General features: G+C 41.1%; 1 protein-coding gene across 1 annotated transcript in view; it reads right to left on the bottom strand.

Moving 5' to 3' along the window:
- The window catches only part of CA10 (carbonic anhydrase 10), a 152,998-nt gene extending 126,499 nt beyond the window's left edge, over positions 1 to 26,499 (bottom strand). Inside the window, exon 1 of the mRNA XM_042865248.1 lies at positions 26,439 to 26,499. Within this exon, the coding sequence (XP_042721182.1) occupies positions 26,439 to 26,499 (61 nt within the window). The remainder of the gene's footprint in view (positions 1 to 26,438) is intronic.
- Between the last annotated feature and the right edge of the window lie 794 nt (positions 26,500 to 27,293).

The following is a 27,293-nucleotide window of genomic DNA, read 5'->3' as shown; positions in this document are numbered from 1 at the left end:
AGAAAATTGGCCTTACAGACAACAGTGGAGGATGTGGTTGGCTGTTTGTTGTTTTGGTTTTCATTCAAGTAGAAATTTAATGTTTTTGCTAAACTCCATTCCAGGATGTCAGGGGATTCATGTATTTTGTAATTATTTTGAATTATTAGTTACTACATTTTACATGGACTTTTTCTACAGTGTTTAACCAAGAATGGGTTGCCCAAACTTTGGAGAGAATACAGAGTTTCTCAATCTAAACCATCTCGAGTCATACAAGTACATACAAGTATACAAGTATGAGCTTTTGGCTCATACCAACAAATGCCTCTCAAATCAAATGGAATACACTTGTCCAAAGTGGACCAGACGGCAGGGAAACTAAGCAGGTGCAATTAGCTTAAGATTCAGCCTTCTATAATTAATGTTCACTTTGTTTAAAATGAGTCTCTACATAATGCAGCTATTATTTAAGATGTTTTATGCAGCCTTTTATATTAAAAATGCTACACGCATTTCAGGCAGTATATAAAGCATCATTTATAATTGAATACTTATAGGACAAGAAAGGTTAGCTTGCCTATGAATACTACAGCCTACATTGAATGCATCACCATATGAGGAGAGAGGAAAAAGAAAACAAAGGATTATAAGGGGATCAGTAAACAAAATGCTTTCATCAGCGATGCCAGATTTTTTTTCTTTCTGGATAACGTTTCACTCAGAAAACATGCAAATGCTTTTTCATTAAGTTAATACTTTCCAATTCCATAAATCCTTCTTCCACCATCCCCATGTGTAAAAGCTCTCACTGCTGTTGTGAATTCCAAACAGTATTCAACAGAAGCAAAATGGATGTGACCTGTTTTTATCATGTCTGAGGGCAAAAGCAAAGCACTACCATGGGAACTCTGCTATGGCACAGACTTCACTCTGTGCTTTCTACTTATTGTAATTTTGCATTCTGGTCTGACTGCAATTAAAATCATGGGCCAAAGGGTGAGATTTCACACAAGCAGGCTCATATGTATGCAGGTAGTAGTGACAAACAATGTGGCACAATGTCACAACATAGCAAGCATCTACTCCCCATATGTAGTTGGCTTTTGGTGAGAGCCACTGAGCATCCAAAGCCATTAAATGCTGCTTGAGGAACCATAAACAAAGAAGTTTGCCACTGCTGAACCTCATACTGAAGGAAGAGCGTTCTGCTTACAGCTCTGTGAGCAGAACTTTGCAGGAATAAGAAGTGTGTGTACGGTCCAGCCCTGTTCTGCATTATCTTCTCCATTCTGTCAACTGCATTTGTGAATGTTTTGACTTAAGAATTTCTAAACTAATAAGGAAGGAAAGGGGCAAAGGTAAGAGATAGCTAGCCTAAGGGCCTCTGCAGAGCCAGCAGGAAGGCCTTCAGAACTTCCCTTCTTCCCTTGCTATTAATCTTGCAGGTGACCGTGCACTTTCACTTATTCAACTTGAAAATAAGGGTTGTAATACTGGTTACCATCCCACTGTGTTCAGGAAAGAAAATAGCACGATTCAGTAGAAGGGATCCCACACAACTGTGCTCATTAGGTGCTTGTTAAAGGAAGGTGCAAAAGTGTATGGGTTTGGGTGGTGGGTTCCAACTTGTAAGCAGCACTTTTCCATAAAGAATATATGCCCAATCATGCAGCTGTTACTTGAATTTTAATATAAGTGAACAAAACCACATATTGCACCTAAAGCTTTCAGTCAGTCAAAAGAAGAAATCAAAGCCAATTAATTTACGTAGGAAAAAAAAAAACATAGCTGTATTGCAGCAGTGAGAGCAAAATACTGATAGTAGATGGGGTGAGAAATTCAAGGGGTTAAACAAGAGACTCAGCCTTGTGTTTCAAGACAGCCACTGATGGCATGCTTTGGGTTACATGGTTCCTAAACCACTTCAATACAATTTGCCTCTCACTGTTTTCCAGAGTCTCTGATAGAGGTGTCAGAGCACAGTCTGCACTGCACTGCTTTAGATAGGGCAGTTTGTCTCCAATGAGCTGCTTAATCGTGTCATAAAAGGTATGAAGTCTGAAGAGCTCTGTAACGTAATACAGTAAGAAGAAGCAAGACATCTTGTGATATTAACTTCGGAATAGCTCTGTGCACTGTGCTGAATGCCTTCCTCTCCTATTAATTTCAGTGCAGTTTTAGGACACAGCATCTTCAAAGAAATGGCCTCAATATCCTTGAGCCTTTAAACTTCAATACATTATTAATGCTTAATTAATAGGGCTTCCTTTGAAAGGAAACCACTAAGTTCCTTCCTCAGAAGCATGTATGATATTGACATCTCATTGGGTTTCTGACCCTACTTGCTCTCTGTGCTCTCTAAACATAAAGTTACCAATCAGTAAAAGAACAAACAGACAGAATGTCCCATTAACTGCCACAGGCAGATCTTCTTCATTCTTTTCCTTGGCTTCAGTAAAATGATTTCTGCAGCAATCTTACCCTGTGGGAGCTGTGCCCAGAATTTAACATTCATCACGTGTTAGGCAAACTCAAGAGTAAAAAATAAAGGTCTTCCAATTAACCTCAAGACAAATGGCATGGCATCAATATTAGGTGCTTGATCCTTCAAAACACACAGCTGCCTCATGTCATGCTGAATTCTACAGCTTCGTGAAAGCCTGTGGCCCAGAATGTGACATTTGAGAGGGCTACATCATGCACAATGAATTAATAATGTTTGATAAATACAATTATCGTGTTTTCCACAGTAAACATAGAAAGAAGCATAAAGGCTGCCTTCAGTCTGCCTGGAAATCTTGACAGGAAATCTGAAGTCAGGTCCCATCGAAATGCAGCACTTTCTTGCTATTGTTCTTCCTCACCACTGCAGTTCATCAGTTCCTCAGCAGAAGCTGGTTCTTGGTTACTGTTACTACATGTTTCTTAACAGAAAGCAAAAGCCTTGCAACTTCCTAGCTGAACCTCAATCTTCCTTATAGGTTGACTTTCCCTTACTTAGGCCATATGAATACAATGAAATACAGTGCTTCCCCGCTACTTGAGTATCCTAAGTGTCCAGCAGTGCCCAGACAAAATGCCATCCAAGCTAGGAGGTGCAGAAAAGCAGCTGTTGTTCTGAGTTTTGAACTAAACAATGAGAAATAACTGGGCAGAGCTGAACTGCAGTGGGGGAATGAGAAGAGGAGAAGTCATTCCAGTCAGATCAGCTGCCAGGAGAAGACAAAGCAGATAAAAGAACACATCTTGCTCATCTCAGCTGCCAGCCATGTTGTATTGCATCGACATTCCAATTCATTAATTACTGCTTAGCTATTAGAGTGATGACAGCCATATCAATTCCTGACTATCCAGCTTTCACTGGTTCATTTTGAATTATTTTCAGAAGTGCAGAAATCTCCCCAAACTTCCCTCTCTTGGAAGCATTCTGTGCTCATCCCCTTTATCTGGAAAAATGGGGAAGGAGACAAATCACTGCCTCTGCCTCTCACTATCTGTGCTTCCCTGCAGTACTGTGGAATATCCCTCAGAGATTACTTCTCTCATCCATCTGTCCACACTTGTGCTTATCCACTGATGCTGGACAAAGTCATACCCTGCCCTCTCTGGACTGTTTCACGAGACAGCAGCGTTATTCTGGATCTCTGCTGTTATTCTGTTATTTCAGAGATATTTTCAGCAATTCTACCCCAACCAACAATATGCCTGGTCTGAAATGATGCAGCTGTGCCTACTGTGGATGATATGGAGGGTAATTTATTCCTCCGAACTCTATTTAGTTTCTTGAACCTTGCAGAGGTGTCCCTCATTCATCCCTCCTGGCCATTTCTTTGACCATTAGTCAAGAGCAGTGCTATGCTTTTTTTCTCTCTCTCTCTCAGGTTAAGGTGAAAGATATTTTGTGCTGGTTGTGATGCCTTTCCCTGCCTCATTTTACTGTTCTAGAATTTCAATTGCTTTCTAATTTATTCTTTTTTTTTTAAGGCAGAAATCCCATGTAGGGAAAAAAACAAACCACCAAACCACCTATTGTTCGTAGCTTACTCTCCTTGTCTTTGAGAGATGAAACTTTGGACAAAGATGAAAGAAAAAGAAAAGAAACACCAAGGCTAAGAATTTTTTTAAAATATTTTCAGTGTAAAGAAATTGTGTAGAGAAATATGCAACTGCAACGATTTCATAAGGGATTTCCTAGCTTTTCTTTTTGTCTGTGTGGTCCTGTTTCTCCCAAGTCAGAACCCACAGAAGTTTCAGACAGTCTTTTATATTTCCCTGTAGCAAGAGGAAATAATTTTATTCAGTAAGGGCAAAACCAACTCAGGATCAGAAATGGGAGGTGGACGTTTAAATGTGTATATTTCTGTTCTTACTGGCCTTGCTCATCTAAAACAGATGCCTGGCAGTTTCAAGTGCCCTTTGAAAACCAAACAGGATTGCATGTTACCCAGCTTTCTCCCATATTTTAGTAATGTTTATTCTGAATACTCCTAAAGGTCTTTTTCTCTGCTAACCCCTGCAATTGCTCTTATGCTGTGATTTATCTTTTGCTGAGACTCTGACTGAAAAAAAAACCCACAAAAACCAAAACAGAAGAACAAAACAACAAGGAGCTGTGAAAGCCCTGCCTCCTTCACACTCTATGGGGCAAGCTGCAGATGGGATCATTCCAGTAACTTTGCCATAAACACCAGCTGCCTTCCACCTACTGTGCAAAATACTGAGTATGACAGTAGTACAGAAAATCCTGTCCATCCATAGTACTCATTGCCCACGTAACTTCATTTATAAATGCGCTGAGCAGTTATCCATCTATTGATATGTATAGATATTCTCCAAATTCCTGTCTGAACACAACCACGATGCAGTGGCACAAAGCGACACGCTGCATTAGCAGTGAGCGCAAGAGCCCCAGAACAGCAGCTTTCAAATTAGTACAGATAGAGAGAAAAGTCCTGAAATTTGGGCTGAGAGAAGCTTTCCTTCTTTCAGTTAATTTCCTTATCATTTTAAATTTTTATCTGAGTGTGCTTCAAAGAACAATTGAGGATAAGTGACAAATTCTTCTCTGCAGCTGCCTGCAGAAATTACTACAAACCCTGCAGACACGGACATCCATACCTGGTTACACACAAATAAATGCCTGCTGAGTGTTTTCCACATTTGCTGAGCGCTGTGGATGGGAACAGGGAACAGTGGGATATGCAGGACTACAGACTTAGTCCATTAATATGGCATCTAACAGAAATCATGCCCTCATGTCCTGTGCCTGCTTCCTTCCCTCCACTCCAGTCTTTGTTTTATGTGTGCAGAAAGGGTTCCCAGTACAGATGGAAAAGCCATGGCCAACCAGGGTGCCCACTTCACAGCAGCCACACTCTTGAAAGGAAGTTATCAACCATAGTCTGCTGAGCACAGATCTGCTGACATTTCCTTTGCTAGGATTTGCCTGAATTCGCACATGACATATATATATCCAAGTAGATACAGACAGCTCCATCTATCAGCAGCACTGGGATAACTTGGCAATGGCTGTGGGATTCGATCTGAGATTGGTTTTATGTCTGGGCAGTGAAGAGCACAAACTGTGAAGGTCTGAGTGGAAATGCATGCAGAAATCAGTGCCAGCGGGAGCAGTCAGGCTGCAGGAACTAAGCTGCTTCCAGCCCTTTCATCTTCCCACTAGAGCACACCAAACATCTCAGCTCCTCTATTTCAAGTGGACTTAAGAGCTTATAAAATCCTGGCTGTTAGGCAAACTGTTCATAAAAATAAGAGAACATTTGAAATATTGAAATAAATCTAGCACAGACTTTGTCTTGTGGAAAAATAAATTTAAGACATTTTGACATTATTCTCAGGCATCAAAGTTGTCACAGTAGCACCCAGGAGAAACTGAGTGAAGAGTGCACATGTAAGTGCTTCCCTTCACACAAATGCCTGTCTGGCTGTTTGCGAAGCTCTGCGCTCTCCACCAGGGAAATCCAGTGAGGGCTGATGAATAATGCACACAAATCAAAGTCCGTTACATCTGGCTGGGTGACCAAACAGTTATGCAACAAACAACATGACTGACTCTGTGAAATGGATTTTGAGCCCTGTTAGGCAGATGCTAGAGTCAAAATTAGATGACAAAACTGGATTCAGAGAAAGGGTCTTACAGCAGAGTCCTTTCCAGCAATCAACTTCATATCAGTCCAGGTTCACTGCAACTGGTGTGCTAGAGTGCCAGCTTTTCACTCAGCTACACAGGCAACTGAGCTGAAGTATCAGAAGATGCTAACTTGTTTTACATTTAGTCAGATTGGTCCCTCCCCTTCTGTACATTCTTGGAGTTGATCCAGCCATATACCTAAAAGGAATCATGTGTTTTCTTAAATCCTATGCAGCATCTGTTGGTTTTTTTCCCCAACACAACTTTGTGCAGCAATCTGTTGATAAAACTGTTCTTATTTATTTTTCATACTATTTGCAGCACCAAAGAGTTGCAGAGATCATATGCTAGAAGCAGCACAAATCACAGAGGACCATCTGTGTTCACGAGCTTAAAAGACCCCGTTATTTAGCTGGAGAGCAAACAGCTTAACCACAGCTGCACCTGCCTTAAACTGTTCTGTGGCCCTTCAGACCTTAGGACAAACCTTACTGTATGTATCACCATTCTGTAGCGTTCAACCACGTCCTGCCTTCACCTCCTGGTTCTGAAATTGATGTGTGTGTGTGGTCTTCTTACTGATGCATGAGTATATGTAAGGAGCTTGAGTCTGTAACTCATATTAATGCAAGCATTTATGTAACTTCAAGGGTTGTTGTTTCTTGAACTAGTGAGGATTAACATGATTTAACAAGACTGACACAGTATCTGCAGAAACAGTATTTTGATCAAAGGTGCTTTTGTAGCAGCTTATTCTAGGCCCATTCTAAAAGATTTAAACTGATAGGAATTATTCTACCTCAAATATGTTCTGAATACAGTTCCAGAATACACACAAGTTTTTTGAGATGCATCCATGTCCCAGTCTTTATTTCTGAGTGTGGATTTCTTTAATTCTGATCTCCCCGGCTGCAATCCCAGGTAGAAATGAAGAGCGGTGCACTGAGCTCACAGTGCTGCACAGCTCAGCTGCTCGCTTCTGCAGCTGTGCCATAGGGGGCTTTGCCCAATGCTGCTGGGTTTTCTTTTCAAACACTCACTGCTTTTCATTATTTTCTGCCATCAGCAGCCTGAACGTGTGGGAGATGTCAGGACAGTAAACAAAACAACAACCTCTGATATTAAGGAAGTAAGTGAGGTCTGTTTACTCCACAAAACCAGAAGGCTGCTCAAAGAATATAATCTATTTGGGGATAATGCTCTCTTAAAATAAGCTTTTCTTGAAAGACAGTCCAAGAACTGTCAATATTTACCCAGTGGTTGTAGGGCAGTACTTATTCTGCCGGTCTTTGTAGGAATAACAGCACTTGTTTGTGAGTTGATAGGAGATCTACGCTCTTCCCTCTCCCCTTCTCCAGAAACAGCTCACAGCAGAACAAACTTTCTCCTTTGAGTGGAAATTAATTAAAAGAATTGCTTTTTTTTTTTTTGGCATGACTGGCATTTTGCAAACAGTGCTGCACAGAGATGTCATTATTTTCTTTCTTTTAATTCTTTTTCTTAGCTGTTCTACAAAGAATAGAAAAAAAAATAACAACCGAAACCAATGAAACATGTAAGGCTTGGTGAACCATCAAACTCCACTACTGAGAACAAATAAAAACCCAAACAATTAGGCATTCCACTTTGGAAATTAAGTCAATTATCTAGAAGTGATCACTAATATATCTTTAAAGGATTTTCAATATGCAATTAAAGACTTGTCACATATCAGAGGCTAAGTGCACTTTAAAATGTTAGGCCATTACTGTTGTGCTGCTGTTCAGCACAGCGGTAATCCACAGACACCACTGCTGCAACCTGAATAAATGTCAAGGTGGTCCAGAAGCCCAGCAAATGTCCGTTGTCTGAAAAAGCACAATTCTGAAATCACATCACCTGCAATCTCAAGTACCAATATTTCCCTTCTTTCCTGTGACCGACTTTTCAGTCACCCCAGGTTTTAAAGAAAAAGACAAAGAAATGCTAGATATTGACTTCTTAAGGAAAATGTTAAATCCTGATCTCCAAACACCTGCTAAAACAACACCACTTTCCTCCCATCTGTGTTTAGTCACATCTGGAATTTACTGTGGCACAAAGTGCACAGGTGCTAGGGTGAGATAGAGTTGGCACTACAAAATGAGGAGAGAGACATGCGCTGGTCTGTTTTCTTAGGACAATTTGCCACCATCTGCAGACATTCTGTATTAAAGCTCCTTTTTCAACCTTCAACCTGCCCTACTCTTCTCCTTGGCGCTGTTTCCCAAAGAAGTCAAAGTTTTATCTGACAACCCAGTGGCTTTGTTAACTCAGCTGACTTCAGTCTAGATAATCCTGTACAGTACTAACCAGGTTAGCATCCCAGCTATCAACACAACCCCAATCTCAAATCAACTTAAAATGCTAACACAGACATTTCTGTTTGGTTTAGCTATAATAACATGACAAAAATAAGATGAATTTTAGTGTATGCTCCTTCTCTTCAAGCAGATAACAGAAATATGTCTGGCCTTTAGGAAGGAAAAAATGTCCAAACTTCAGTCTAAGGCAAAGTGGAAAATAGGATTCCTACAGTTACAAAGCTGTAATAGCTCTGGGCATTTCTTCCTTTTATATAGATAACAAAAGCTGTCTTCTTAGGGGCCTGATCCCCTTTCTCTTCCAATGAAGTCTGGTCAAATCATAGAGTGATTTCAAAAGAGCAAGATCCAAACCCAAGCATGCACCTAGCAATTACGTAAGAACCTAGCAGTTCTTAGGTTAGGTAAGCCAGTAGAAGTTTGCAGGAGAAGTGGGGGATGGAACATTTGGAATTATACATCTGTCTGAGGGGAGGGGTCTCATTTATATTTTCCTGCCTATATGATCCTATCTTTCTCAACCTAACACTTGGGTCTGAGATAGAGAGCAAGGGCTGCTGCTTCAGCTCTCTGTGCAGAAGAAAATCTCAAAGGCTCATTATCTGAAACCAACCAGGCAGTGCTGTGAAAGGCCACTTCAGTCACAGTCTTGCTAGCATTTCAAGGTACAAGTATCATGTTTTCTTTTTTTTTCAGCACACAATTCAAACTCCCAAAAGAAAGATAATCCCAACTTTTCATTAGCCAATTTGTGGTCCCACTGTATGATTTTTACTGTGTTTAGACTTGATTCACTCGATTCAAACAAAAAATTTCTCCCATTGATCTTTTTAACTGTATCTGTTCAGCTCTTCTGCAAATGGGGCCTCAGGGGAATGAGGAAACATACAATCAGTGACCACCCTTGAAAAGTTGGATTAAAGTGAGTTGCCAAGCAACTCAAATTCCGGCAGAGACAGGGATAAAATTCTACTCTCTGGAGAAGTCTATGTGACTGTCTTCTCTTCCTGCAGTTCTCTTTAATTCACTGTGTCCCACAACCTCTGCAATAAACCAAAAAAATGCTAAATAGTGTCTTTTCCCACATAACCCTTGCACATAACCTTACTTCAGTTATTTCATGATTTCTGAGTGTTAAGATAATTTCAGATTGTGAGAATAACAATTCTTCACTTGTCTCTCCCTGCTCTTATTTTTTAAGAAAATTTAAAAGGAAAAATCTACCCTGGCATCCCTCTTGTACCTACCAAAGTGATTACAAGGTCAATTCTTTCCTGTCCTTCCCATACCAAACTGGTTCAGACCTAATTTTCTCCTCTTTTTCTCTCCTTGCCTCCTCCATCCCACAGCACCTCATTCAGGCACGGTCTCCTCCGCACCAACTGTTTTCTCATCTTCCCACCCTAGCACCAAGTACAGCTGCCTTCACCCAGCCAGCCAGTCCCAGTTAGAGCAAATACCCAAATCCAGCCCAAAGCACTTCGTCTGATGAAGGTGCAGGATTTGTAATTTAGTTGAAGCCTATCAAGGCAATTTGTTTCTCTCAGATGCTGACTTTATTTTTATCATGCTCACATAAGAATTCATATGCATGTTTGTGACGTGTTATATATCTGTGTACAATTTGCATAGCAATTGCCACCATAATAAATGTGCATGTGCTTTATATGAAAGTAAGAACAACAGCAGATCAAATAATGTGGGAAGCAATCAGTAGATGAGATATGAATCCTTCCTTTAAGAGTAGCTTACTGGGGGTCTGTGGGAGTGGGAGAGGGGATATACGTAGCGAAGTGAGCGTCTGGACCAGCAGTCACAGTATGAACAAGAAGTTTAATACTAAAAGGAAAGGGATCAGGGATCCAGGGATCACAGCTGTTGGAGCACAGTTTGCTGAGCCACTGCTTTTTAGCAAAGGTCCTAAATGTAGAAGACAGTGAACTAGTGGTTAAACTCTGAAGTTCTAACACCCATGGACTTTTCTTGCTCCAGATCTTTCACATCCCTTTTTCTCTTGCAAAGTGTTCTCAGAGCTGCTCCATCTCCCACCAGCCCATACCCTGCATGTATTTGAAAGAAGCATTAGAATCATGTTGATCTGCAGCTAGCAGCAAAAGCTTTGAAAAAAAAGAATTCAAGAATAAGCAGACAAGAGAGACCCTTCATCTAAAACTTTCCAGCCCTTAAAGCAAGAGGTCTGGGAGTCTCCTGAGACAGATTCCATTGTATTAACTTGGGAATAACTGAGAGTAACAATAACACCTTCTTATCTTCCTTGGTACTTGAAGAGGAACGTAAGAATGCCAGCTCTCATGTCTGGGAGGAGATAGCTTACAGTTAGAGCAAGTCAGATGTATACTTAGTGAGAGCAGTGGAGCTGTGCTGACTTACTGTGCACCTCGGTTAGGTCGGAGTAGCACTGAAAAGCTCCAATTAGGAGGAGAGCTCCATCCTGTCAGGCACTAGATAAATACCTGCAGTCATGCATGCCCTATCCCAAGGAGACAAGCTAGGCTGCCTTCTAATGCTTCTAATTGGGCTTTCCTTGAAACAGATCCCAAGTCTGCAACATTTGCAGAATGTAGCTGTTTGTTTACTCCACTGGACGGGAACATGAGAATTACTTTAGTCTACCCCTTGTGAAATGCAGGCCTTGCCAATATGCCAAAGCATTGAACTCAAAGTCTAATGATAAAGTATAAACTGTACCTTCATTCTCCAGACTCCACGTATTTGGCTGGCTCATCAGCGTCTGTTCACCATAAACAAAAATTAGCTCAGCCCTGTAAGCTCAATAAATCGGACATTTATAGTTCAGGCACAGTTAACTGCCCATAGGAATTTCCTAGCTTAATCCTGCTCTTTTAGGTGAAGTTTTGAATTTCCTCTCCTTTCAGAGAGCAAAGAGGGAGAGAAGAGAAAAAAAGAAAAGAAAGTGGACATCCATATGCCTTCTTTTTAATCCTGCATCTGAAGGCAATTGACATTTCCCTCGTGGTCCACTGATAGCTATCCTGATCTTGAGTCAGCCCTTTCTGATACAGCCATTCGTTGTGCTTTTTGTTTATGGTTGTTCACATGTTGTTTTAAATAGCTAGCATAAGTGTTTTCAACAATACAAGGAGGTTAAGCTATCAATATGAGATCCATACTGTCATTTATATCCTAACTAATCAACTCTGTCAGAGGAATCATAAGACTCATCACAGATATCTTCAAAAAAACTGTTTCGAGCTTGACAAAACACAAGTCCAAATGATGTGTAAATTCTAACTTGTAAATAACAAGTAGAACATTCTCTTGGGGGCAGTGGGAACTAAAACTTGCCCTTCTTCAGGAACAGCTATGTTAGGTAAGGCATGAGGGAAAGGAGGCCACATAAAACACTTGTAATGTTTCAGCATCACCAGAGTTTAACCTGGGAAAGCATTTACTGGAAAGCTTCCAATTCTGCCAGCTCTTTCTTACATACTGGATTCTATTCCACAGCTGAAGACCTTCAAAACAAAACCATGCACTGGAAAAGCAGATTGACTTTTTGGCAGCAAGTCAATGTGCAAATACTAATGAAATAATCTTCGTAAGTAGTCAGATGACTCAAAGGTCAACAGTGCATATGAAGAACTTCAGAGCATTTAAGTTATTATGTGTTTTGTCTTTCAGGATCCTGACAGCTTCTGTATTCTTAGTTAAGGGTTTAAAAAAAAAAACAAAGAGCCAAGATTCAATGACTAACACAGTCAAGCTCTTCGTATTCCTACCCCTGATTCTTCAGAAGGTTAGGTGGACTTCTAGTCTGCATTCAGAAAGCATACTGGATAAATGTAAACTCTATTTACCATGTTCACTTTACCCCCTTTCCAAGTAAACAACAGAAATGTATACAAAGTAGGTTCATTTCATCCCAGGAGGGCCTACACTGCTTTTTGTATCCCATTAATGGAACTGGTTTATTTAAAATCACTTTTTATTTAAGCTTTGCTTATAGAAAATGAAATAACCTTAGCCAGTAGAAATCAGAAATAAACATGCAAAATTGTAGGAGAAAGAAATGAATTTCCACTTTTCGCTGCCCATTTCAACCAGCTCAAACACAGAAGAGTTGAAATGGTTCTTTCTGTACAAATGCTATCATTTCCACTTAAGGTACTACTCACTTTTTAGTTTCCTTATCCTTAACACAGATCAACTAGAAAAGAAAATCCTAACCTTGGAATCAGTAACAGCTTAACCCTTCTGAGCCAACACTTGCTAAAGAAAGGAAAAACAAGAGAAACACGATGGGAGCACTTCATTTCTGGCCATATTGATGTGTTTACAATTGCTGGGCAGATCACATCAGTTACAAATCAGAGTAACAAAGAAGGTGAAATGATAATTCTCATTTGCTAGTTGGGTTTCTGCATCTCTCACCAAAAACATGAAACACTCAGAAGATAAATTCCAAAGCAGCACAATGCCCTCCTGCCTCACGCATCAGGGCGCTGTCTCTTCAGACACTGGAAATCAGAAGGGCTAAAAGTAACAGCTGTATTTCTAACCTATTTTCAGAGGGTCATTACTGCAGACAAAACAAAAAGAAGAGCTAAGCATTACAGGGAAAGTGATCTTAAGGGAAAGCACAAGTACCTCATATGACACGTGTTATCAGAGGTGGGAAATATCTAGGAATATCTGGAAACATCTAGGTTTAATGTCCAGCATTATGAACCTAATCTATCTAAAAGGGAGTAGTTGTGGACTATAAAACTACAGAAGAGCAAATATGGCAAGCATGAAAGAAACACAAAGACCTCAAGCAATCTGTGAGAAAGTGGAACATATCTAGGCTGGGCTAAAATAGAAATACTCAAACAAGGTATTTGTAACTCTACTGCTATAGCACTTAAAACATACTAAATCTGAAATCTGCTCATGAATAGCACAGTAAGTTTCATGCTTCTAAGCACTTACTGCAGTAACATGGTCTGTTTCCCAACATTTTTGCAGTCCTCGGAGAGGTGTAGATGCAGATTTAATGAGCAATGCATGCCATCTGTTAATATTGCCTTTAAGAGCAACTGTGAAAAAAACAGCAACACCAGGAGTGCAAGGGATGGCAGAAGCTTTAAAAAAAAAAAGGACTATTGATAATAGGGCCCTCCTTGTATGACTGCTGTAAAAACAAATCCCCCCAAATGAGCAAACTACATGTTTATGTGGCAACTGTAATATTTAAGGCAGTCTTAAACTTGGATTAGAAGCACAGAATAAACGTTTGGGTTAAGAGAGCTAGTAGGCGCATTACTTCAGATCAAAAGACAAACCCCCCCACTAATGCATCCCAGGACCTGATCCCCAAGCACACATGCTTTGGGTTAGCTCCATTTTCTTACAAAGTAGAAAAGATCTTTTGAGTTGCACTGATTTACATAAGTACAGGATCTGGCTGCTTGTTAGTTTACACTCAAGCCAAGAGGGTAAAAACTGCTCTAATTCTAATAAATTAGTATTTCTCACTTGCTCAGCAGGATTATAAAGAACTACTTTGGATGCTAGTAGACTTTGGTCTCTAAAGTGTCTAAACAGAAAAAACTGGGTCTGACAGAGAAAGACATTTTCAGCTATTACATAGGGCTGAATTCCATGAAGCCATTCAGTACACCAACACAAACACAGGGAGTCTACTTGGTGTCACTTCACTCAACGAATGCCACAATTTGTGCAGTGTGAGCACAGTCGGGTAGAAAGTGCTCCCAGTGGCTAGCCAAAGTGCTAGCTAAAGATCAGGGTAGTTTTCCACCCTACTGTGAGGCTGTAATTTAGACCACAACATGTGGTTGAAGCTTCAAATCCCGCCTACAAAGCTGCAAACTTTATTCAACTCCCTTATGTTGGAAGCTCAGTTAGGGCCTAGTCCTCCCAGATCAATCTTCTATAGAGCCTCGCAAGAGGCCTGGCCTTATGTTTATGCAGTATCAGGTACTTCTATCACATGTAAGGTCACTATTTACACTTTCACAATAACTATTTTCATTGATCTACAGCCCTCAGTAAGTGAAACTGTGGTTTTTGTTTACACGATGAACTCTGATTTCCTAGAGGATGAGGACTGTACTTCCTAATGACTGGCGATGACTTCTTAGGGGATCTCATCTCTTTCATACAGTCACATATTTAAGTCTTATGTTAATGCTTTTGTCTTTCTTCAGATAATATTGAGATATCGCCAAAAATCCATTTAAGTGCTTTGAGTTTACTTCCACAGTCCCAGTTTTATCTGAACACGTTATTAGATCTGGAGGAAAAGAAGCAATTGGAAGTCCATAATTTGCACGATGAGCTATCTTGGCCTAGTTTATCCTGCGTAGCTTTGCAACAAGAGCAGATGTAAAAGCTCCTTGCAGTCCTTAATCAAGACATGCTACTACTGTGACACCAGAAGGCAAAAAACACCAGGGTTCAGAAACAGAGATGGCTGCATGAAATACAGAGCTCAGAATTCGCAGGAATTCTCTCACAGAGTTGGAAGTTAATTATAAAGTTAAAGCCACATTACCTTGCTTTATGTCAGTATAAACATGCAGAATGCACTCATAATAAGTTAATAATCATAAAATTTTATTCTATACTGACCCTTTAAATCAGAATTGCATTCTTTATCAATGATTTTAATGGCTTATTAATTTATACTCCCTTTTTCCAGGCGAATGAATGCAACTACAGTTAAAATGCAAAACCTTACTTTCCTACAACTTTTCCACATCTCCTGCAGTGAACACAAAAGCAAAAAAATTTCTGCCTGTTTTCACCACATAATGACAGGAATCAAAACTGCATTCAAAGCAAGATATAATTTAAGCATGCTTCCTGTTAAAGAGTTAATTATACTGTGGTTTAAACAAACATCAAAACCTACTTGTTTAAAGCTTGACTGTTTTCATTATTTATTCAGCCAAAACCAGTTTCTTTTTTGTATATGATGTAGATGTATCTGCACCCATCTGCATGCACCAGGTACTCAACTCTTTCCATCAAAGGAAATAATCATTTTTAAATGAACCCATTTTACACTCTTCTGTAACAAAACCAAACACATTTTTGTAATTACACTTTTAGAACGGAGTATTTCACAAAACTACACATGAAAGCCAAAACAATTCCAACTTGCAACCTTAAGCACAGGCACGGTAAATAGAGCCCAAAAGACATAAATGAGGGGCTCCATCACTCTGCTTTTCTAATATCAGAGCATCTACTCAGCTTAGAGTCCCCAGAATTCTCCCAGCCATAATCAGCCTGATTTCTTCCACATGCTGTTCTCTTTCCCCCACTTCCAGTCTCCTCCATTCTTGACTGATGACTACCTGTTAAAATGCGTATTTTTTGTACACTGACTTTTATCTGGGATAAACTTCCTACACCTGCATAGAAATTAAGTAGTGAAAAGAAGATTAGCCATGTTAGATCTCTGGGAATAGCCTCGAGCCCTGATAATCCAAACACTGCACTATTTTAGAAAATATAATTTCCCAGAAGCTTTAACAGCAGTTTTGCATTTGGCCACATCTTCCAACGTCAGTGAAGCCTACCTGGGACCGCCACCACTGCTCATGGCAAAAAGACTGAGGGGAGACAGTGGAGGTTTTGATCGTTAGGAACGGTGGCCACCACTTATAAGACAGAAACAAACACAAGCTTTAGTTTTCTGTTCTTATTTGAGCTTCTACTAACTCGAACTCATGTCTAAACATAGTAAAACTTAGTTCATCCATCTTCATTTAAATTGAAATAAACTTCTATTACACTACAGAATAACATAAATAAAAATATATAAAGTTCAATTCAGGAAGAGCTCAGATCAGTGTCTCAAGGAGTCATGAATAATAGGATACTGCTAAAACCAAACATCACAAGGGATAGTTAAAAACATTACAAACCATATCTCTCAGTTACTTAACAATCTATAGGTTCAGTCAATTTAAAAGATCTAGGAACAGAGGTTTAGTGGATTAGTAACAACAGACCATTAATCTCTGCAGCCTCAATTTTAATCCAGCAATGACCAAAGTGATTGAAAATCATTCTGACCACATGACCAGCAAAGCTGCTAAGCGCAGTTCTGTCACATACCTGAATCCCAGCAGCAGAGGTCACAGTGTGCTTTCAGTGGGACTTTATACCAAGAGACCTCTGCTTAATACTTGATTAAACTCAAAACCAACATTTTTTGGCGGAGTAATTCTGCAGCATACTATCTCTGTGAACTAGGAGCTGATCTGTAGGTTTTACTTTACTCTTTATTTCAGTCTGCATTAGCAAAGCTTGTTTTATTTTTTCCCCCTGAGCAAACATCCAAAACACGTTTGTGTTTGTTTCTACGTAAGTTTTTAAATAAATGTGTAGGAACTGATGGCTGTCATTCCAAGCAAATGCCAGGAGATTATTTCCGTACAGTTTATATAATATGACTGAAAGTTACATCCAAAACACTTTGAGGTTTTTTGTTTTTTTTTTTTAATGCATTAGTCCTATGCTGTGCGCTCTGGTTTTCTATCTAACAATGCTCTATTTTCCAGATTTTAAGTTCTGGAGTTTTCTGAAATATTCAAAGAGTAGGATCAATTTTTAGAGATGTGATGATATTATGTGATCAAGGCACATCTTCATCTGTTGGTGCTCAAGAGCAGTTTCCAGGATATCAGTAAAGCAGACACTGAAAGGGAGACCTTTCAGAGAGGATTTACATTCAACCGTTCTGCATTCTGAAATCTGAGTCACGGGTTCTTTTTCAGGAGCATTAGAAGGAAGGAAGATGATGACTGTCTTGTCAGATATGTTCTTTTATTACTGTGAAGTAAGGAATTATTTAAAAGCATGAAGACACAGAAGGTCCCACTTGCAAAGAGTAAGGAACTTAAAATGTGAGAGTTATGTGTTTGTGCAGCACCAAGTAGAGCCAAAGCAGGATAATGGCTGAAGAAGGAAAGGTTCCATGTCCTTTGGTAGACACAGCCAAAATACATAAAGCTGATGTAAATGTGGAGCTTTGTCTAGCTATTTTCATAAATAGTACAATAGTACAATAGTACAATAAATTTTCTTGCCACAGTAGAAATCTAATCTTAACACCATATATGAATGCTGACCTCATTTAAAACATGAGCAACTTTTCAAGTGATACATACTGGCCCTGCTCCCACCTTGCCTCAGCTGTACAGAGGCCAAGTTTGGCTCATTTTGTCCACAGACAGCATGATAGACAGAACCACAAGTATTTTTATATACTCCCCACAAGAAGTTTCCTCTATCTGTTCGACTAAACCCTGCTTATGCAATCTAGACTGTGCCAGCTGCTTGCACAACACTGGCAGGAGGTTTCCCCAGGCACCACTGTTGGCACCACCTGGATTTTTTGGGTCTCTCCTCATCCCACAGCACAGCTGTGCCGCCATCCCTGCAGCGCTCACGCAGGAAGCCTCATAGCCCAGGCCTTCACATGGCACATCCTCTTTGTATCTGTACTTGAGGTCTGATCTAAATAAAATCAAAATCTGCACTGGAAGAAGAAGTGGAGCAGAAAGTCACATAAGAAAATCATGGTGAATTGTCACCCATCTCTAGTTATTTCTGTGTTTTTGATTTTGTTTGCTGCAGTCCAGGGGAAATCTGTTTACTGTTGTGAAAAATGGCATCTGTTTCATTCAGGGCATCCGTGCAGCAAGAATTAACTAACTAAATCCAAACAATTTTAATTCTGATTGTACACTTTCTCTTGCTATGTTATTCATACTATAGAAGTCCATATCTTCCCTTCACCACACAAAGAATGAATACGATCAAAACTATTTTCTTATTGCATATATGACTTAATCAGGGATTACGAAAATTTCTGCTCATCCGAACCAGGTATTTCCAAAGATGTTGTATTATTCATGCATAATACCACTCCTTGTCCTTGCTTTGGCAAAGCTCTCGAGTACGTCCTTAATCTAAATTATTTTACACAATCACACATTAAGACGCAGATACAGCAAAACTCTTCAGTTTATCTTTTACGTTTTGCATTTTGCTGGATCTGTGTATTAATGTTTAGCAATAAAATCTAAAAAGAATGACTGCTTTTAGTTCACAAGAATGAAAACATACCTATGCTACCTAATAAAAGTAAATAGTATTATTTATTACTCTATTTTGCATCCTTTTCCACAGTGTGCTAAATACCTGTGACTCTAGAGCCAAGGCACAATTACAGACTGGCAAAGACGAATTGTTAACAACTTGGAGAGAGAGCCAAGGGGTTTACTGAAGATAGAAATTATGCATCTGCAGGTAACTTTAAATCCCACTTGCAATTACTAACTGTCACGCTGTACCCCCAGGATCAGCTGGGCAAATGAGAGGAGATTGCGGAGTCTTTGTAGATTGCTTTGCTTTCCAGCAGGCAAAAACTTACCATAACAATAAGACAATACTTATAAATAGGAATACTAACAAAAAAAAAAAAAGAAAAAAAAAAGGGGGGGAAGCCAGGTGAATGCCCACATCCATTTGCACTGCATATCCAGTTACTGCAGCAGTTTGTGGGTCTGCTGAGCTCCCCAGCCCCATGGGAAAAGCAGGGCAAGGGCCTTGGCTGCCCTCAGCCTCCTGCAGATGGGAATGTGAGGCAGCAGGTAGGGGCTGCCTGTCCATTACTCCTAGTCACAACGACGACTTAGAGGAATTGTACCTCATCATAACTTCACTGCCATGACTGTGAAGAGCAAAAATACCGTGTAATGCACATGCAGAGAGAGGAGGAGGGATTGGGACCCCCAACCCCATGCTGTGGCTCCTCACCCCAGCTGAGGACACATCAAGCTGAAGCAAACTGCCCAGGGCGGAGGGTCTGGAGGCAAAGGAGCGGAGCTGGCACCAAGCTCACTGCTCTGCTGGATGGAAAGTTCTAGAAATTCAAAAATGTCATTCTATGTTTCTCAGGGCCAAACTTGCAAGATTTTCACCATTTGGCTGCAGCTGTCCCAGTCAGAGGTCAACTGCACATATCTCAGCAGAACTCTTCAGAATGATGTTTCCAGAAGTGAATGTTTGCAAGGGCTGGAGTGCCACGGGGCAGTCATCTTGCTGAGGGACAAAGAGCTGCAGGCTGGCCACCTTCCTACCAGCACCAGGCATGTCTGAGGAGAGGACACGTGAGAGGAGACAAGTCCACACCAAGCTTCTTTGGCCTGTCAGTGAAAGGAAGTGAGGTAAGGAGGCTAAGGGCAGGCGGGATGCTGAGGCACCCAACATGGCTGACCTGCAGCCACTCTGCTGTGTGGGCTCAGCTCTCACGTGTGATCCAAGGCAGGGGACAGGGCTGTGACTTGTCTGAGGCTTGTCGTGCCTGCTCCCTAATTGCTGTGAGGTGACTGTGACCAGTCTGTGACCAGAAACAAGGCTTAAGAGTCATCCTGGAGCTGCAAGGTGCGAGCAAGTGTGAACAGGAACTGTTGTTAAATGTTTATATTGCTGTTAGGTGATCTGTCACACAACATTTTACCTCATTTTCTCCGTTGTGTTATTGTGGTCAACATCTCTTACTGCCTGCAGACTGTTACAAGGCTTGTCACTGAAAGACAACGTTGTTTTTTCCTTTTTGACCGAAATGCAGTTCAATCTCTTCCCATTCACTTTTTTCATTCTTGGAAAAATCCGTGCTCTACAATCCCATTCAGAGAAATCTGCTGTTCATACACTTCCGAGCAGCAGGGTTAGGACCAACGCTGGCTCAAACACTGTTCTTTTTTTACTGTAACTGCAGCTTCCCCTATGGGAAACAGCATGCCCCTCTGTGAATGGTAGGAGTGTCCACCCACGTGTGAACAAATAGCACTTTCTCCATAGAATTTCATTTTCTGTGGACAGTGTATTAAAGTAAAATTACCCTTTTCATCCAGCATGCACCAATCTTCACTACCTTTCCCCTAAAGAGAAACCAATAATCATTTTATTTTCTCTGCCATAGTGGCAAATGCAAATTAATGCTCCTTCTAGCAGCCCAAGGATGCCACCCGGCCAAATGAAACGTTGCTGTGGCAGCAATCCTTCCTGACCAACTGCCAGGAGAACAGCTATCAGGCACTTTGCTGGAAAGCATCACTTCAAATGATACCACCTCTCAGTCACGTGTGCCAAAAGGCCTTTCGCTATTACTCATTATCTTTTTCTTTCAGCATTAATAAGGAAAATTCTGTAGGTGTCCTACTGAGCTAGTCTTTCTACCCATGGCAGAACAGAAAAACTCCATTCTGAGGAGTATTCTTGAAGCAGAACAGTGCATTATAGTAGCTAACAGTAGGAAAGAACTTAATTTGGAAACAACCCACAAAACTGACAAGATGATTTTGCAAAAAAACCACATTTTCCCTCTAAATCTATCTACTCAAATATTACTTTCAAAAGCTAGAGATGTCAACACATTTAGAAAGGAAAAAATGATAATGCTGCTTAGCTTCCTCCTCCCTGCATGCTTAAAAGCCAGTGCCCAACTCTGTCTGTTCCATACTTAAAAGCCAGATGACAAACAGGATATTCTGAGCAAGTTAAGCTCTTGATACAGGAAGTAAGAAAGAATATCTAAATTTAATAGATAACATTACGGATAATACCTATCTTTATTTAGGTATCTTGTTAAGAAGTATTTTATAATTATTTTCTCTGAGTTTCACCTGCTATGATATTTTTTTCTGGCAATAATATTACAAAAGATGACACTGTGGGGTATTTATTTTACTACAGAAATACAGACACACCAATCTAAACCAGAAATATTTTAGTATGGAAAAATACCAAACAATGAAAGCATTTATTTTGTTTAATTCTGACCATTGCTTTGGATACTCTCAATGTGTGGGAAGTGATCATTTATAATTTTTCAACAAGAATAAAAGAAAAAAGGAAAAAGGTTAGGGATGCAGCCTTGGATAGAGCTGTGCATGGCACCAGAAAGGCTTCTGGACTACAGAAAATACAGATATGAAACGTTTCACTCATCCCTCTTATGCCAATAACAACTTCCTTTTGTATCTTCGAGACAGAACAGTGGAAGAGCCTGGACAGTTTTTTAACTGTCAGTGAGGAACACAACAAGGCCAAAAGGCCACTTTGAAAACTGGGTGTCTTTATTGTTGAGATCTGTAAAACAATAGCACTGATTGCTGGTTTCTTCTCTTCAGTTTACTGGATGGAAAACAGCTCAGCATAATATGTGCAAAACTATTCATAAATGTTCCCTTCGACTACCTTTATATAAACTAAAAATATGCGTGTTGTTTTTACACTCTAGTGCCTATCTGGTCACGCTCTAGCTGTAAAACTAACAACAAAAATAGAAGGATGAAAAATACAGGACACACACACAAAAGAAAAGCTGACACTTATATGGGACTACAAGGCTATTTCCATAGAATTTTAAAGCAGAAACATCTTCACACCTTTTGAAAAGGCGGCAACATCTCTGAAGTGAGAAAGCATTCACATGATAAGAAATGGAGAGGCTTTGGATATAACATATGGCCTCCATCCTGTGTTTGAATGTGAGCAGGAGGATTGAGTCCACGTGGATTTTCAGTAATATCAACAAACGCCATGCAGGCATGAAGGTTTGCCCACACACATGAAGCTGTGGGAATAGGATAAAGCAGAAAGGAATACTATAGTGGATTTGATGCCAGAAGATCTTAGCCACCAGATGTACCAGGCTGCATATTCTACCTGCCTATGTGCCTAGTGATTTCTTCCCTCTCACATATCTGTGTTATGAATAATTCCTTCCCCTAGGATACTACTTTTCTTACTTAACAAACGTGCCAGAAAAAGCTATTTCTGAAATAATTATTCTCAAATAATCAACACAGTTTCAACATTTTTGTTCAAACATAACGAGCTATTCAGTGTTAGCTACTAATGTACATGAGAGCCTTGGTATTCTTCTCTTCTACAGAACCACCTGTGCTAGCTTGAATTACCTCAGATCATGTAACAGTAAGAAAAGAAGAGTTATCAGACCTTATGCATCATCATTCAATTACTAATTCAAGCCCTGGCATAATTTAGAGTTCCTATAGGACATCTCTGTGCTATGCCAGGTAATAAGAGCTCAGAGACTACAGAAGCAGCAAGACAGAAAATGAAATGCACTGTGCTCCAAGGACCCCCATAGACCTCAATGCCAGGAGACACTTGATACACAGGAGATACCTCTGACACTTAGCAGGTTTTTGATACCATCATAACTGTCCATGATACGTGATTTATGACCCACATGACTTCTGCCAAATAGGCCAAAGCAATTACATCATAGAAGGGATGTCCCTTCATGACTTCATGATGATAGCAAAAGATGAAAATGCTTTCAAATAATGAGAGCTGTGAGACTTGCACAGATTCCATCCATTTTAGTTCCTGCAAACCAAAACAGTAAGAGGTAATGTACCAATTCATAGGAAGCCACAAGAATGTTGAAGGTACAGGTTCTGTAAACCATTTTGTTGATGGATTAACAGAAAATGTACATAGATATCTTTTTAATCAATGCCTACTATGGTATCTTTCCCTTATTTAAATGAAATATTCTGCAGGAGTTTCAAAACAGTATCCTGGTTTTTATCCTGAAATTGATTTTTAATATTTAGAATCACAAAAAAAAAAAAAAAAATGCACTGGTTTATACAGTTGACAATGCAAGTAAATTATGACAGCCATTATGGGATCAAAAGCATCTGACCTACAGCTGAGAACACTGATGGTAATTAATCTTAGGTGATGTTCTCATCAGGAACGGAAAAAAATTGGTTGTCATACTATCAACCATAATCCTTTCTCTATACAAACAGCACAGCCTCTGTGCCATCATGATCTGCATCTCCAAAAGAAGCAGAGGGGTCTTATTTCAGCTTTCTGTTTGGAGGACATCTTCATTTTGACTACCCTGTGTTCTTCTGGTGTTCTACCATAACTCAAAACCTTGAAGTCCATAATACAAATCAAGACTAGTTTTCTTCATACATTACACCTCAAAGGAATAAATATGCATCATGTCTTACAGGAAAGAGAGGCCTTTCATTTCTTTCTAAAAGATACAAATTGTTTTCTTGGTCCTTCAGTCTATTCTTATTTCTCATTTCCCTCTGCAAGAATTCTCCTTTCAAACAATTTCAAGTTGCAAAAGCCTTAATTCAGTATGCCAAGAGATCTTAAAATGTTGTTTGCAAAGTTTGCAGACAAATAATTTCCCAAGCATAAGGGCCAGTAATTAAAATGTACATATATTCCTAAATCTCAGTACCATTTCTTCTAAACCAAGCAATGTAATACACGTAAAGTAACTGACCAATAACAAATGTCAGATCATATTTTGAAAATGTATAAGCCTCCTTTAAATAGATTATTTTCCATATAGTAAGCATTAAGGTCCTACCAAAACTAAGTCTTAAAACATAATGGGAGAGATACCAAAAAACCAGTTGTATATCTTCATTATTTAATTAAGAAACAGCAGTAGTGCTACATTCAGCATACTTTATATTTAAATTCATCAAATAAGTAGCAAAAGATTTTGTGACATAAGTTGAACCTATCTTTAAAAGAGAAGTTTACTAATAATGATAAATGACTTATCAGCTAACTTAACAGCCAGTTCTGTCCGACGATTAACGCCATCCCTCTGAACGGCAGCCCTTAAACGGCCCTAATCCAGATATTCACTGAATTTAGTGGAGGGCCGGTGCAGCCTGACGTGCGCACTGAATTCATTCTGTGCTGATGTTCAGGAAAGATCCACGCACAGAACAGTCCTGCCTCTGCACCGCTGTGACAACCTTCCTTGCCTCACATTCTGCTCGTTCGTAGCACTGTGCCTGAACTGCGGGGCTTTTCACAGCAACGTGTTGAATGAATGGCCAGCGCTGAAGTGCCACACAGACACAGCTCCTGGAATCCAGTGTTAAATGGAGGCAAGCCTTAAGAGAGCCTGTTACACCTTCCCTCCCTTGGACTGTTATCCAGACACCCCAGCTACACAGTATGCTACAAAACATAGCGTGAAAAGGATGGCAAAGAAAAGATACATAGCATTAGTGTCAGCGAGGTATCTACAAATCTTAATCCTTTCCACCAAGGTGACAAATCCTGAGGATTCCCAAAAAAAATACAGATCCTTAGGAAGAAGGAAAATAAAAAACCAAAGGCTAAATGCCTTTATGTTCATACTCTACATGCTTCAAAGGCTAAGACAAATTATTTGAAACTGCAGCTCTGCCGATGCAGCAAAAGCATTCCATCATTCATTTATTTCATATATTCCTTCACAATAAAATTAAAAGAAAAAAAAAATAATTAAAAAAAAAAATGAAAAGGAAAACAGGAATTGGAATCCTCTGTAATGAGAGAGAGAGAGAGAGAGAGGGGGAAGAGACCCCCTGCAGGACTGACCTCACTGTCAGTCTCAGGAGCCTGGATTCTCATTTGGGAAAGCGAGAAAAGGAGGGAGGAAGATTAGGAAATGCTGGCAGCTAACTGCATGGCATAAGGACCTGCAGAGAATGGGACAGCTTTGTTCTGTCTCAAGGTATTACTGTTAGGATGGCCAAGAAAGTGATAACCTTCATTTTTCCATTCTCACTGTGGTACTTAAGGAAGTGCCTAATTTGAAGAGAACTGGACAGGTGGCATATCATGCTGAGCTAAATAGATCAGCGTGAGATTTAAATGACAAGAGGCAGCAGGTTTTGCTGTTCTAAAGAGAGAGAGAATTATTCTGATGACACCAGTGGCACCAGTAGAAGGTCAGCTTGGGGTGCTGCCGGTGTCACCTGAGTGCCTGGTAGCAGATGGTGCCAGTCTGGAGGGATAAAAGAAAGACTGACGTGCCACACAGGCTGACAGCAACAGAATTTGCTTAGGAATAAAAGAAGTTTTAGGTCAGATGCAGGCAGTATTAATATGTCAGCACCAGTGTCACCAGTCCAAGGGCTGCAAGGCTGGGTCAGTCAGAAAACGCTGCAGGAAGCGCAGTGAGGGCAGGCACTGCCAGGGCGAGTGCTGCAGGATCTGCTGGCTGTGGGCCGGCCGAACCGTTCTCTGCACGACCCCAAGGGAGCTTTGGAGATCCCTCTCCATCACCACAGCTGTGTCAGGCTCTGCCGTGCCCACTGGGATGCCCTTCTCTCCCCCTGCAGAGCACTGGCTGGTGGAGCTCACGTTCTCGTTCCCGGACTTACGCAACACCCAGAGGGCAGAAGCAGCCTGCAGGGAAGCGGAACGGCAGGAGACACGGGCGGCCTGGATCCCCATAGGGCTCGCTGAAGTGTCCTGAACTAGAAGACTGGCCACCTCCCCGCTACTACCTCCTACAACATAATTATTCCAGCATGACTGACATGACAAATTAACAAGGCAGCCAGGGCTTTTGCAGCAGAAGGAAGTGTTTTCCCCAAGAATAAATTGTTCCAATCCTTTACGCTAGACACCCGGCCATGCCTATTCATTAATTGGACAAGCTCTAGTGACAACTGAAATTACCTGATTTCTGTATACTAGAGGAGAGAGAAATCTTTTCATGCTTAAAAATGAGGAGTCTAAAGCTGGAATCCTAGCCACCGAGTTTAAGAACTTCAAGAGCTATGAAATTCTGAGATTACTGCAGTGTTGGGATTAATTATCACAACCAGAATACATTAGGAATTTGAAGCACCTGCTTAATCACTGCACTGTGGTTATTTATTGCAACCAGTGTATCGTAATTACAGGTACTGGATATAAGGGGGGAACTGATTGCTGATGGTTTCTGTCACGATCCACTCACAATATGTTGTTCACGCATTATTCAACTACAGCTTAGATCTGCATTTATCCATCTCTTGCCCCTCGCTTAGGGAAACCCCGGCAGCCCTGCCAGGTATTTCTCACCCACACCCGCCCTTTCTGTGCTGGTTGCATACCTGAAATGCAGACAATGAAATTCGCTTGCAGAAGAAAAAGCACCTCCCAAACAATTTCCATCCTCTGATTCTCATGCCAAGTGCATCCCTCGGCGAAAAAAAATAACAAAGATCAATATCGCAGTTTGAACGATCCCGGCAATTTTCCTTCTGGACTTGCAGACTGTATTCCCCAGATGTGCTGACAACACATGTCCGAGCTCTCTCTGTGTACGGCTCAAGCAAGATCCCTTCCCTTCCTTCGCCCTCCAAAAAACACCACGAAGCCAACCGCCAGGACGGGGCTCTTCCTCCACGAGCGAGAAAAAAATCCGCCGGATTTCCCAACAAGACATAGACCACAAACCCCAACCGATCCGGTCCGGAGCGTCTCTATTCCAGGGCGGCCGGGTGCGAGTTAACCCCAAACTCTGCACGTCTCAGCGGGGCAGCGCCAACATGCCTGGGGCAGGGAGGCGACGGAGGAAGGGGGTTTCCTCTCCTGCTGCTACAAAACGAGCGGAAAGAGATTAATACCCGCTGCAACGCCTTCGCCCCACATCCCGACGCTACCGCACCTCCGCGGCGCGGAGCTGAGCGCGACGCAGCCGGCTCTCCAGCCGGGCGTTCTGCAATCCCCGGAGCCCAGGCTGCTTTCCGCCCGGTGACTGCAGGGGTCGTTCTTGCCCCGCGCAAAGCGCTGCCCGGCCCCGGCCGCGCTGCCCCCGCCGCTGCCGCCCACCGGGGCCGCTCCGACCTCGGCCGCGCAGCTCGGCGGCCCCGGGAGGGGCTGCGGTCGGGGCCGGGGGGGCACCGGCACTCGTCCCCTCCCCCTCAAATCCAAATCCCAACCTGCAGAAGTGGAGGCTGCGGGCA

This window comes from Lagopus leucura, unplaced genomic scaffold, assembly GCF_019238085.1.
Source record: "Lagopus leucura isolate 7727_CA_CO unplaced genomic scaffold, USGS_WTPT01 Super-Scaffold_797, whole genome shotgun sequence".
Taxonomy (NCBI): Eukaryota; Metazoa; Chordata; class Aves; order Galliformes; family Phasianidae; genus Lagopus; species Lagopus leucura.
The sequence above is the reverse complement of the archived record's forward strand: the minus strand, read 5'-3'. Positions and strand labels throughout refer to the sequence as shown.